General features: G+C 39.1%; 1 protein-coding gene across 1 annotated transcript; it reads left to right on the top strand.

Moving 5' to 3' along the window:
• Nucleotides 1–58: 58 nt before the first annotated feature.
• LOC135100005 (rRNA-processing protein FCF1 homolog) lies at nucleotides 59–10111 on the top strand. Its single transcript, XM_064002827.1, has 7 exons — nucleotides 59–225; nucleotides 4009–4076; nucleotides 5278–5346; nucleotides 5649–5769; nucleotides 8369–8557; nucleotides 8813–8907; nucleotides 9182–10111. Exons 1-7 carry the CDS (start codon nucleotides 223–225, stop codon nucleotides 9219–9221), a joined length of 585 nt encoding a protein of 194 aa, XP_063858897.1. The 5' UTR covers nucleotides 59–222; the 3' UTR covers nucleotides 9222–10111.
• Nucleotides 10112–14868: the final 4757 nt, after the last annotated feature.

Below are 14868 nucleotides of genomic sequence, written 5' to 3'. Positions count from 1 at the left end.
CTCTCTATTAAAATATTATCTTTAGCAACGTACTACTTATATACTTATTATCCTTGTCCCTGGCAGTCTTCAGGCAGGCTTGTTTACGTATTTCTCGGTGCAAGTGTGTTGTGGGGGCAGCGCCGCATAACGAGAGCGTTTGGTACTGGATCACGAATTTTGCACGTCAAGGGAAGGACAGAATCTCCATTAAAGCCGGCTTTCAGAAAGGAAGTGTGAAAAATGGTACGTTATTGAAATAAGAAGGTTACTTATTTGGCCTACAATATTCCATATTAGCCAATGCAAAGCTGAAGGCAAGGAGGGCAGCTGCAGCTAGTATTATGGATGGTGGTGCTGTGAATGTAAAGATGGCTTGTGGTAGTAATGTTGCTGTGGGGCCTTCTAGCAGTGATAGTGTGTGGCTTCGATGGTATTATATTAGGAGAGGACCATAATGCTCTACACATTTAGGAGTATGTATCCCTTTTGGGTTCCAGTTCAGTTTAACACAATACACCCATAGCACTTACTATCGCGCTCAAGTTGTAGATCACATCATTCGGAGCATCTTTAATGGTTACACCATGTGGCGCAAATAACAAACAAATTGCAAATAAATTTTCAAAATTTATCTCCATTTCCTCACTCTTGTCCTTCCTCACAACCCTGTGCTGGCTCAGTCGGCACTGCATGTATGTTAGTATGTTGGTATGTTGGTATTGTGACTGCATTATATCGCTCCAGTAACTAGTTCCATGGCAGGTGTTTTATTCACTGTATTATTGACTGATGTTTATGTTGCATTGGATGCAAATTAATTGTCATTTTTATATGTAACCAGATAATGTTCTATGTGTGACACATTTGTACTGCACATAGTGCCTCTAATTTAAATGGCCTTTGTAGTTTGGAATTAGTTTGTGATTTGGGCCTACTCAACTTTTTTCCTACATTACAGTGGGAAAACCAGGGATCTGGGTTATGTTAGTGTGGTGTGCTGGTGTAATATTAGGTTAGATTAGTATCCATATGTGTGGAGTCCAGTTTAGGTTAGGTTAGGTAATATTGGGTTTGGTTAGGTTAGGTTATGTTAGAATCCTTAAGGCAGATCCAGAGAGGGCAAAGGTCCCTGGCTAGTTTAGGTTATGTTAGGTAATGTCAGGTTAGGTTAGTGACCATAAGGGGGGGTTCCAGGGAGGGGTGAAGCCCCATGGTTAGTTAGGTTAGGATAGGATAGCCCAGAAATTTTCCATTTTCAAAATATACTGTTTCTTATCCTTAGACTTTTCATGAATGTCAAAAATGCCTCATTTTGGCTTTCCCTATCCCCAAGCTTGTTGGGGATAGGGAAAGAAAAAAAACAAGATAGGGTGTATTGTGATAAACTGCAATTTTATTTTTTTGATTATCTTTATGGATATTGAGAAACTTATTTTACTGAAGTTCTCATCGCAAAATAAATAATTTCCATGATAAAGAGAATTTTTGTTAGGTGATGCACATCTGCTGTGTTTACAAATGCATCCATATTGCCACCTTCTTCTCATGACCTGTAATCGTGGCTACCATTGTGGCCCAGTCAGGTCTAAGGTAAGTATTGATATTTTTTGATGTGAAATATATGTAGTTTGCTAGGTTAGGTCAGGAGGTTAGGTTAGGTTAGGTTATGTTATGTTATGTTAGGTTTGTGTTCCCCACCCATAAACCTCGCTTCCTAATGAGTCCCCAAGATCATAGCGGGATAAGGGGAGAAGAGGCAAAATTATATATATATATATATATATATATATATATATATATATATATATATATATATATATATATATATATATATATATATATATATATATATATATATATATATATATATATATATATATATATATATAAGAACATAAGGACATGATAAATAAGGGAAGCTGCAAGAAGCTACCAGGCTTACATGTTGCAGTCCCTGTATGAAATATACCTACCTATTTCCATCTATTATTCCCATCCTTAAACCTGTCTAATCTTCTCTTAAAGCTCCCTAATGTTCTAGCACTAACAACATGATTACTGAGTCCATTCCACTCATCTACCACTCTATTTGAGAACCAATATCTTCCTATCTCCTTCCAAAACCTAAATTTTTCAAGCTTGAACCCGTTATTTCTTGTTCTATCCTGGTTGCTGATCCTAAGAATTTTGCTTGTTTGTCTTGTTATAACCCTTTTACCACTTAAAGACTTCTATCAGGTCCCCTCTTAACCTACGTCTCTCTAAAGAATGTAAATTTAACAGCTTCAATCTTGCTTCATAAGGAATACTCCTCATCCCCTGTATCCTTTTCTAATAGACCTATATCTTTCCTGTAATGTGGGGACCAGAACTACACAGCGTAGTCTAGATGAAGTCTGACCAGCACCAAGTATAACTTTAATATTACTTCTGGCCTTCTACTTTTAACACTCCTAAAAATTAATCCTAGTACCCTATTTGCCCTGTCTCTGGCCTCTATGCATTGTTTTTGTAGACGGAGTTCAGAGCTAACTATAATTCCTAAATCTTTCTTGTACCCTGTACCTACCAGAGTTTCGTTGTTTAATGTGTACCTACTGTGTGGGTTTCCTCTACCTATGCTAAGTACTTTGCATTTGTTGATATTAAATTGCATTTGCCATCTTTCCATCCATTCATTCATCCTATCTAAATCTGCCTGCAAGGTGATGGCATCTGATTCTGACCTAATTAATCTACCTATCTTTGTGTCATCCGCAGATTTACTAACATCACTACTAATTCCATTATCCAAGTCATCGATATATATTAGAAATAACAGTGGCCCTAATACTGATCCTTGTGGCACCCCACTAATTACATGACCCCACTCGGATTTACAGCCGTTTATTACAACTCTTTGTCGCCTGTTGCTAAGCCATGACCTTATCCAGCCTAATACCTTCCCATCTATCCTGTGTGCCCTAACTTTTCTCAGGAGCCTTTGATGGGGTACCTTGTCATATATATATATATATATATATATATATATATATATATATATATATATATATATATATATATATATATATATATATATATATATATATATACATAAAGAAAATGGGATAGGTAATGAATGATATTAGTAAGAGATCTTCACCAAGAACCTCATAGCTGAGGACAGCAAGTGCTCTGTAATACAAATCATCAAGTGGATAAGTGTCAACCATGTGTTTACTGCTACAAAGTTGGGTAGAATGTGGCCATTTCCATGGCAACATTGATGATTTGTTTACAGTATCCCGGGAGGCGCCCAAAACCATTCACTTGGGACATTTGGGAGACTTGGGTTACCTGGGCCACCTGAGTCAGTCGTGGTACTGAACGCAGCCCTTCTCACTTAAGAGTTCACTTAACATTATGCAACTACACTCTTAGTGTTCACTTAAGAACTTACTTAACTCTAAACAACACACTGGTTACATAAGAGGTAACATAACATTATGTTCTGTACTACTAGTGTACTTTTGCTTGTCACTCAGAGTTGTCATAAGTGTGTTCAGATTATCCAGTATTCGGTGTTTTCGGGTTCAGTTCAGGGAGATTTTACTGTATATATATATATATATATATATATATATATATATATATATATATATATATATATATATATATATATATATATAGAATTAATGAATGAATCAATTAATTACAGTATTTATGATATAGTAGTGTATAGGCTGCTTAGTTTATCCCAAGAAGAATATGCTGATTTATTATCATTCTGTTGCTTGCCCTATATATTGGACCGGTTTAAACCTTTAGAGTTATATGCGCTTAAGAGCCTTACATCTCTGTAATTCCCAATTTTAATTATGTTTTCTTCCCTCGTTCAGTATTAGAAGATTGAATAAGCTGATGCATTCGGGTTTCTTTGTTTCAGTTTATTACTTTAAGAGTATTATATGTTGTGGAGAAGGAAAATGAAAATCTAATCTTTTTTGCTTCTGTGATCAGGTATAGCTGATTTATTTTTATTTTCAGCCGAAGGGAAAGAAGACTCGAAAATTTGCTGTAATGAAAAGGATGATCAGCTTAAATGATCCTCGCTTGTATGTATCTTATGTGTTTCTTGTGGCTGTGTGTATATATTGTGAAATGAAATAGTCAGTACATTATGTTTAGAGACTTTCCATAAATTAATACAAGTATTGATAGTAACCAGCAAAGCTAAATAACTCTCTCTCTCTCTCTCTCTCTCTCTCTCTCTCTCTCTCTCTCTCTCTCTCTCTCTCTCTCTCTCTCTCTCTCTCTCTCTCTCTCTCTCTCTCTCTCTCTCTCTCTCTCTCTCTCTCTCTCTCTCTCTCTCTCTCTCTCTCTCTCTCTCTCTCTCTCTCTCTCACCATTTAAAAATCAAAGAATATGAATGGAAAGAAAATATATGTATGTGAATGGATTTTTAATGTGGGAAAAAGACCAGTTGTATGAAGAAAAACAGTACTTCAGGTTTATTCTTGTACTCTTGCACACATCACATACAGCACTTGCATATACAGTAGGGTACACGACAGCGAACATGATTCATTCCGATGTAGTGTTCATTATGGGAAATGTGCATTAGGATGACTGAAGGACCTATGGGGAAAAAATAATTTGTTCCAGGAAACCAGAAAATAACAAAAAAATCCATAATTGAAAAAATACATAAAATGAGCACATTTCTACTTTTACATTTGAGAAAACACAACAAATATATATGGTCCTCTCCCAAATTTCATGTCTAGTCCTAAATTCTAACCATCCTGAGTTTCATGCGTTACCACCCTGAGTTTCATGCTGCTTTGACAAGTATCACTCCCTTGCCCCTTATCTCTGACAGATAAAGGGGAGGGGAGGTGACAGGGAGGGAGGTTTGAGACAAGAGGAAAGAAGGGAGAGGAAAGTAAAAAAGGGAGGAAGGGACAGGCAGCAGATAGGTGAGCAGCGGCTCAAATAGCTGGTGAGTTAGTCTTGTGAGTTTAAGTTTGTTATTCAATTAATTTTTTATTAAGATTTCAGTGCTCACATGAATGACAAGTTTATCTTGCCAGCTTTGGTTCATTATTCCAATTGAATTTTTGTTAAAATTCCAGTGCTCACTTGAGTGCCAAGTTCGTTATGCCAGTTTTTGTTCGTTATTCCGATTAAATATTTATTAAAATTTCAGTGTATTATTGCAGTTGTACCTTATAATGACCATGCGTTGTTGCATACCCTACTGTACTAGTAAAGATAATTCATTGATCTAAAATTGTCTTTTTTTTTTTTTCTCAGAAAACCAGAAGACAGGAAGCCAAAAAAGGAGAAAATACCTGATCCTCATGAAGCAAAACTTGTTGAAGCGTAATGTTATATGATTTTTTTGTTGTTTTTTGTTTTTGTTTTATATTTTTCAGTATGATTATTCATGTATTATGTAGTTGATATTTATATATATATATATATATATATATATATATATATATATATATATATATATATATATATATATATATATATATATATATATATATATATACTAATGATTATCAATTTATAGGTAATACATTAGCATTTGAATCAGATATGGAAAACTATTATTGTGATATTTTGGCAATTTGATGTGATGATATGAAACAGAACACTAAAACTGACCCTTCTAACAGACCACAGTATTCTTCTGCGCTCTTCTTTGAATACAACACTCAGTTGGGTCCTCCATATCGTATCCTCATCGATACCAATTTCATTAACTTTGCCATCAAGAACAAAGTGGATCTGGTTAAAGTAAGTTGTTGTTGTTCCCTTTTTTTTTATTTGTTTCAAAAGAGATCTCAAACATTATTATATGCTATTCAATTGCCATTTTACAGTATATAGAATATTAACAGTTCATTCTCTCTCTCTCTCTCTCTCTCTCTCTCTCTCTCTCTCTCTCTCTCTCTCTCTCTCTCTCTCTCTCTCTCTCTCTCTCTCTCTCTCTCTCTCTCTCTCTCTCTCTCTCTCTCTCTCTCTCTCTCTCTCTCTCTCTCTGATGTGTCCTCTTTCCAGGAGGTGGCCATGCCAAAGCCTCCACTTTTTATTGAAACATTCCTTGTTTGTTCAATACCTTTTTCCTTCCAACACATTTTCATATACTCGTATGTGCTTCCTTACCCTATCTTTTTGCATTCCTATTGAGCTTCCTCTCCTGGTAGGATCTTTAATTTTATGTTGATACATATTCCTCATTCTTAATCCTCACAGTGTGCTAAAAAGAATGTAATCTGTTTTATTTTTTTTTAAAGTTTTTACTGTATTAAGCTAAGAATATCCCTCCTACCCTCAGCCCATCCTTGCACCTCATTGTATTTCTTTTTTACTCATTCCACCATTCCATTCACCTTCCTTTTTTCTTCTTTCCATACTCTCTTCTGTAATTATGTCTTTCTACAGTGTACACCCTTGACTGTTACACACTACTCCATTTTAACAATGAATATTTTATTATTGATCATCCAACAGTTAATTTGATAATCATCATTTTGGAATTCTTCATACATGCTTGCATGTATTTGCATTGTTCTTGTTTTAATGGTAGTGGATAGTACTCTGGATAAAAATCATGTGAGTGTTATACAAATCAAAGTACATGAGAGAGGGAGAGAGAGAGAGAGAGAGGGAGAGAGAGAGAGAGAGAGAGAGAGAGAGAGAGAGAGAGAGAGAGAGAGAGAGAGAGAGAGAGAGAGAGGGAGAGAGAGAGAGAGAGAGAGAGAGAGAGAGAGAGAGAGGGAGAGAGAGAGAGAGAGAGAGAGAGAGAGAGAGAGAGAGAGAGAGAGAGAGAGAGAGAGAGAGAGAGAGAGTGAGTTTACACATTATGAGAGTCAAGGAACCACAAACATTACAATTTTTCTGTTGCCAAGAGAGTAAATAAATACTCTTCTGAAAATTAAATCCTACAACTTTGTTGCATTCAAAGATATGCATATACTCTGCCATTCTTTACATTGGTGACTGAAATAGGGAATCATTATTTTTGAATGAATATCCATTTCCCCTTTTTCTTTTTGTTATGTTTGTTATTTTGTTATGTTTTATTGAACCATGAAATGCCATCAGTTCCAAGACTAGTCCGTATACAAGAAACTGCTTACGTGATTTAGATTTGGCTGTTCCATTCAAAACAGTTCCCTTGAGCAGTGATGCAGTACTCCCAGTGCTGTTGCCTGTTGAAAAACATATTATAAGTCATGTTTTTTTAAATTTACCAAGCACTTTCTGTGACATGCTGAATCTTCATGGTGTCAAAATAGTGTCCATTCAGCTGCAGCTTCACCTCAGGAAGAGAAAGTCACATGGGGGCAATGTTGGCAAACAGAGCAGATGCAGAAAGTTGATCATATTGTTGTGGCTGAGAAACTTATGCATTATGAAAGTGTGGTTAGAGGGTGAACTGTCATCATGGACCATCCATTTAGCTTCATGCCTCAGTTTATTTCCATCAAAGGTCTTCATCTCAAAACATTACAGTAGAATTGCCCCTTGTTGGTCTGGCCCTGAGGAATTAATTCAGGGCAGGTAGCACTGTGGACCTGACTTGCTTTCTTCAGTCATGATGCTAGACTCTTTTGGTATGAATACCTGTTTGGTTTGGTTTTAAGGCTTGTTCCTGTAGACCCAAATCTTGTCCCCACTTACAACTGATCACCCTCAGCATGAAGGTTGGGTCATCCAGGGCATGTTGACTGAGCTCTTTGTAGACTGGCTCTTTCTGTCCATTTTGGAGACTCAGCACTAATTGTAGGAGGTGGTTGACATACTTATATGTTGAATAAGATTTCCATGACATGTTTTAATGGTGGCAGTGGCATTGGAAGCACTGTATTGCTGCTCATGCAGACTATTTTGAAGTGGATAGTGTGCAATTTTTTTTATATTTTCTTTTATATAAATCTAATTTCAGAACCTTTTGATCCCTTCTCTTCATTATCTATTTAATTATCTCTCTCTCTCTCTCTCTCTCTCTCTCTCTCTCTCTCTCTCTCTCTCTCTCTCTCTCTCTCTCTCTCTCTCTCTCTCTCTCTCTCTCTCTCTCTCTCTCTCTCTCTCTCTCTCTCTCTATATATATATATATATATATTTGTATATTTTATTTCATTATATTTATCATTTATTTAGTTAAATTTTATTGCCTTGTTCTAGAGCAAACTATCGTAGCTATGCAGCTTATCCCCACAAAGTGAAAGGAGTACTTTCTCCTCTCCATAGGGGATCAGGGGACTGAAGAAGTGGTGTGAATGTGAAAGCTGTATGCCTTATATTAGCTATCCTCCTTTTTGGAGGAGGAAACAGCCTTGGTATGTATGTATTAAATAAAATAACAAATTATGAATTATTTTATTTACAGGGAATGATGGATTGTCTTTATGCCAAGTGTATACCATATTTGACTGAGTGTGTGCAGGGAGAATTAGAACGCATGGGAGAACGGTATCGTTTAGCCCTGAAAGTCATTAAGGATACTCGGATAGAAAGACTTCCTTGTATGCATAAAGGAATATATGCTGATGACTGTCTTGTTCAGCGTGTCACACAGGTAAACTAGAATTTGTTATAACTTGAAAATACTACCACTTCCTTAGTTCTCAGTAGTAATTAGTACTTAGGTTACATGAATACATATAGGTCCTTTCCTGTCAGTGGTAAATATTATGAATATGTTATGTAAGGTAATGGAATGATTTAGTGATGTAGCTTCTTATCTTATGTTTTATTGGAGATTTTGAATTGTAATAAATATATGAAATATTCTAGATTCTGTTTGTCTACAAAGTCATATTTTTGCATACAGCACAAGTGTTACATCATAGGAACAAATGACAAAGACCTGAAGCGAAGAATACGTAAGATTCCTGGCGTTCCAATCATGAGTGTTGGCCAGCACAAGTAAGTTACTTTTGTGTTTATAACTGTGTTTATAACTATCTATCATTCTATTGATTCACCACTTTCTCTTGATCAATCTATTGAAAGTATGCTGACATCCCTTATGAAGTGGGGTAAGTGAGACATCACACACACGTACATACATTCACACCCACAAACATTTCTTTGCATCTTAAGCCTCAAAGATCCAGGATGTTACTATTTGCTTTATTTGTGTTATTAATAGTCATTGAGCTTTTCATGGATTAAACCATTGCAATAATTCTCTTTTCAGGTTTGTGATTGAGCGAATGCCAGATGCACCTCAAATGTAGGATTTTACCTTATTCTTTCATAGGTATGATGAAATTTTGATAAAAGCTGCTTTTATTTACAGTAAAAGTTGATGATAAATAACAAGGTCAGGGTTACTATATATAAATTCCAGTTATTTTCATTACAAAGAATATTTTAGATTTGCACCAAGGAATGATGAAATTTTGGATCTCACTGCCATATCCATCATTCCCCATAGCTGCCTTGCAAAGGGAGTGATTGTGATAAGTTTATATTCATGTTTTCTATTTTTTAAATCCAGCAATCTTTCCTTTTCTTTCTCATTTATTCTCTACATACACTTATAATTAATGTTCTGATTTATTAAATATAATTAATGTTCTGATTTATTAAGTACCTCATACTTTGTACCATATCTTTGATACAGTATATCTTTTATTACTTTATATGGGATTCCTTTTTGTTTAGTTTCACCATGTGAGTATTCTCTTTAATTAATTTGACTTCTGCTGTACAGGTGACATCATTAGCCTTCAGGATCATGCTACAGATGTTAAATATTATTTGTGAATTGGGGTGATCTGTGTGATTTGTGATTCTGGTCTATCTTGGGTCACAACATGCAGTTGTTAGGGTATGTTATCTTTTATATTGTTGGCATTCAGTTATTTACATATATTTTTCTTGTATATTTATTTGGAGAATACATTGTTAATATTGTTAAATATTTCAGTTATCAGATTATGAATATTCTCATTATATTTCCTGTAGAATTTTCAATCATCTATAACTAAGTTTGGGTTTTGAAGTTTCTAGATATAATTTTCATTAAAACATGTTTTCATCAATTCCCTACTACATTATCTTTTTTAGATTATAGTTACTTTTATGGAATCGTACTTTTAAAGAGTTAATAAAATCATGAAAATAGTGATTTTCTAACTACTGCAAACTGAAGTATTTTACAGCTTTCAGTGGGTGTTTGTATTTGAATGAAACCACATCCTTTGGTTTTCAGGGTTACTTTGATATTTTAATTAATTGATTTATTTATTACTGCATTTGATGGCTCATAAGATGTGCCTTTTTTCCAAAAAAAATAAGTCTTGAAAAATTAACGTGCATCTTATAACGCCAAGGTTCAACTTTGGGGCAGTGGCTAGTAGTAAGTCTATGACAACAGTGGCCCTTAAATCAAACCCCATACATCTTCACACATGTAAAGAAAGTGATGGTTGCTTCTACATCACAAAAACAATTCTTTTGCAAGGTAACAATGTATAATAGGTCGTACTTACCGGTAATTCACATAAAATAACACCAGTCAGGAAGAAATTAAGTGACGACACATATTGCATGTACTAAAACAAACTTGCGGTCAGTTACACACCAAACCTGGCAACATGCACAAGATTCATGGTGTTCCTTTGTGTGATGCCATTATTCCTTAAGGTAAGATGCATCTTCATATAACTAAAATGTGCCTTTAACATTCTTCAGTAAAACTTGAAGCTAATGAGAAACTATTGCTTTTTAGAAAATAGGTTACCACCTAACAAAACAAAAGATTTTATAAGTGAAGAGAATGTCAGACAAACTTTATTACCCCTCTGGGGTCTGACAACATCACTGCTTACACCATATTTGTTTACATCTCACAGCAGGATTGGTCTAAGGACCAGTGTTGGTAGGTCCTAGCAGATATCAAGGTTTTTAAATGTAAAATACATATGAGAGGGATTCAAATATCAGGTAAAACCCTTCTTTTCATATTCAGAACTTAAACCTGCTTATTTATCTTTTTTTTCAATGCCTGCCCAAACTGAGGTCCATCCATCTTGATGGATGAGGTCCATGCATCTTATAACCCGTCAAATACAGTATTTTTAAAGAGTAATTTTGTAATGAATGAATGAAGGAAAAAACTCCCAGCCCCACAGGTTGGATTTTTAGGTTACATTACCTAGATAACTTCATACCTGCCTCATTACTAATATCAGCTTCTTTGTTCTGTAGGGAGGTTGTTTACCTCCTTTAGGGCCTAAGGAAGATGTGCTGGACCCTGTCAGTGATTCCCTCTCATTAGTGATTCCCTCCTGTCGGGTTCTTTTCCATCAGGGGTTTCCTCTGTAGTGCGAGATTGTTTACCTCCTTTAGGGCCTAAGGAAGATGTGTTGAACCCTGTCAGTGATTTCTTCTCATTAGGGATTCCCTCCTGTCAAGGGTTCTCTTCCATCAGGGATTTCCTCTGTAGTGTTCAGTAAACCAGGACACAGATGGGAACACAGCCAGTAGTCTTGAGTTTATCATACTAAATACACAGAGTGATAGACAGAGATGTGGAACATGTGGACTAGACGAGAGCTGCATGGTGACTGCCATGTGTAGAGTCATGGAAGGACACACCTCAGGTCACCAGTGCTGCTACCTGACATTGCTAACACCTGCATGGGATCAGTGCTGGAAATACCTGGGAGAGATTAGCAGGGAGTGGCTGGTCAAAGAGGTGAGATCACTACAGTACTCCCCCTTCCCCTCAACACAGGGAAACATAGGTACAAAAGGAATGATGACGGAAAATAATGGTAGTTAGGAGGCTTGGAAATATTGTAGGCAGTGCATCATCCTGCTGGAGTATTTGGTAACACCCTCATTGTTGACACATTCCTTATCCTGGCTGGGTGCAATGTCCTCCTGGCCAGTGTTGGCTCCTGGTGTGGGGCTGGGCAGGGGTTACACAGCAGGGCCTGCTGTGCAGATCAGAGGAGGCCAGTGCCCCTGGGAAGCAGCTTGACTTGTGGGAGGCAAAGACATTGGAAGGAAGGAGGAAATGGAGGGGAGCAGTAGCTGCCAGGGACCAGACGGAAGAGGAGTCCCTACCAGTGCATGGATGCTTTGGGCAAGGATGGAAGATAGGAAGGATGCCATAGAGGGACCACTGGAATCCTGGCCTTCAAGTAGGGGCAGTAATGGAGGAGCTTCCTCCCTGGGCTCCTGGGAGAGGGTGATGGTGGCCTCCAGACATGGCAGGGGAGCCAGGACATCACACAGGTGTGAGAGATGTAGAGGTGGCCCAAGCAGTGCCACAGATCTGGGTTCAGGGGTAGGAAGAGGCTAATTTAAATGTTGATGGTGTGGGGAAGGGCCAGGTGGGAGATAGGTGGCCTTAACCCTATCCCATGAAGTAACATAGAGGCAGTCCCTTATGTCAAGGGTGATGTATTTGTCCTCTTGGGCCAAGACTTGATATGGACCTGTATAGGGTGGCTGCAGTGGACTGGTTTGTGCACCAGTCTTCAGGAAAACTGATGCTGTCCGAAGCTCTGCTGGGAAGTAGGTGGGCCATGGTGGGGTGGGGGTGGAGGAGTGGGTTGTAGGCTTGCCATAGTGTGCTGAAGCATTGGTAGGAAGGACAGGGAGTGGCCACCATCCACTGGTACGACAAACTGACATGGAAGCTGCAAGTCTCACTGACATGTGATGAATGTCGTCCTCAGTGACTCACAAGGTTGGCAGGATGATAGGTGGGGCACCTACCTAGCTGATGGAGTGTGGCAGTGCACGTATAGCTTCCTTAAGGTGCTGGTGGAAGTGTTCCACCATGCCACTTCCTGGAAGGCAGTGATAGAAGTGACACACAGCCTCATACACCACCAGGAGCTCCCTATCAAAGGCGCTGTACGAGCGTTAGGCGGGCTCCATCTGCTTACTGAAAAAGGCAATAGGACGGAGCTCACCATTGACCTTCTGTTGGAGTACCACGCCCACTGCTTCCGCTGAGGTGTTGTTGGGGAGAACCTTTGGCGCGTGAGGAACTGGGTAAGTGAGGCGGGTGAAAGAGATGAGCCATCACTTGATGGTGTTGAATGCATCTTCTGCATCCTGTCCTCATTCCAGGGGCTTGGGTGAGTTCTTGGCACCCTTGAGGAGGTTGTTGAGGGGCATGAGGAGCATAGCAGCCTTGGGGATGAAACAGTGATAATAATTAATCCCCGTCTTGGGCCTTGGGTACCATATGGAGTAGTGAAGCCCAGTTGCTGTTGGAAGGACACATAATTCCCTCCACCAGCATGTGCTCGAACTCCTTCCGTGCTGCTTGTAGGCATACCAGAGCAGGCACCAGGGGCGTACGAAGTAGGGCAGGCCTGTAGTAACAATGAAATGCTGTATCCAGGCTGGTGCAGACTGTGTCAAGGTTAGGATCGGGAACTCCTGTAGGATGGTCTTGCATTGTGTCGTCCAGTGGAGGGTCGTGATGAATGGCATTGGCTGGGTGCAGGGCTTGGCATGAACTGGTGAAGGAGATGTCTGTGTCATGGATCCATGAGGAGGTCGTTGGCTGAGAATCTGTTTGAGGCTGGGAGCAGTCCTCACAGCCTCAATTCACCTGAATCCACCAGGAAACAGTCCCCTGAGGAGGCATCCCTCACTCAGAGGAGCACATAGTGGCAGGAAGGGGGCTGTGTGGGCACCTGGGGCAGCATGGATGGTGGAGTGGGATGGGAGGTCTCATGGATCAGGGCAACATGGCAAGGGTGGTCTGGCACAGGCACTGTGGATGGAGGTACTGCTGCAGAGGGTCTGGAGAGGGCCTGGCAGTTGGGATGGGTCATAGCTGCATGTGGCCCAGAGAAGGGGCATGGCCATGCGTGGGCTGGTGGGGGGCACTGTCCTGCTTAGGGTGGGACCAGGCACCTGGTGGGTGGACTCAGGGGAAGAGCAGAAGGATGGTGGAGCAACAGACTAACAAGGGTGGTAGGAGGAGCAGCAGAGGCTGGCTGCACGTGCAGGCTAGCAGCCCTGGGGACCAAGCACATGGAGGCTGACAATTCTGTGCCTCCATCCTGAAATGCATACAGTAGAAACAGTACCCGAGGCATGGAGTAACAGGAGAGCTGGTGAAGGTGGCTTCCAGGCGCTGCAGGGATGCTTCTACAGAGGTAAGGGGGACTTCAGTGGAGATGGTGTTGCGTGTTGGAGATGCTAAATGGCATGTACCAGGCCCTGCTACTGCCCAGGCCTGAATGCTATGGAGGATGATGAGGGTCAGTGAAGGTATCCCTGGAAGGGTGCACAGGAACCAACTGGGCCAAACTGCTGGTACCACAGCTGCAGATGGGATGGCTGGACAGAGTGTAGGAACTATTTGACCTAACTCACCCAAACATCACTAAATATGATTATAAATAACTGATAACTTACCATATTTTATGGTGTATAATGCGCACCCCCATTTCAGCAAGGCACATTCAGGAGATTTTTTTTTTATACATTTAAGCATGCAGTGTTAAAGGAAGCTAGCAGTATAGCTGAACAAAAAGCAAGCAATCACAATAGTAAAAATATCATACATGACTGTGGTAATAAAACAGAGGTAGTGGCCTACTTACAGAGGCAAGGCAAAGAATGCAGCCCAGCTGCTGAGATGTCAACACACTTGGCACATCACTAAACAGGGTTGTGTTTTCATTTTCAACATTTTCTGACATCATATTATGGTTGAAAAATATTATATAGCACCTTTGACTTTAATGCAGTGGTGTAAATCTTTGGGTGTACAAATAAAGAAAATTTCAAAGTGAAAGCTACAGGAGTCCTCACATTCGTATATGACAGGGTGATTTTTTTTTTTTGAGCCATTTTTATAAAAAAAAAAGGCGAGTCTTATATACTGTCAAATATGGT

Source organism: Scylla paramamosain, chromosome 4 (assembly GCF_035594125.1).
Source record: "Scylla paramamosain isolate STU-SP2022 chromosome 4, ASM3559412v1, whole genome shotgun sequence".
Classification (NCBI taxonomy): Eukaryota; Metazoa; Arthropoda; class Malacostraca; order Decapoda; family Portunidae; genus Scylla; species Scylla paramamosain.
Note: the sequence above shows the minus strand (reverse complement) of the source record. Positions and strands in the feature narration are given on the sequence as shown.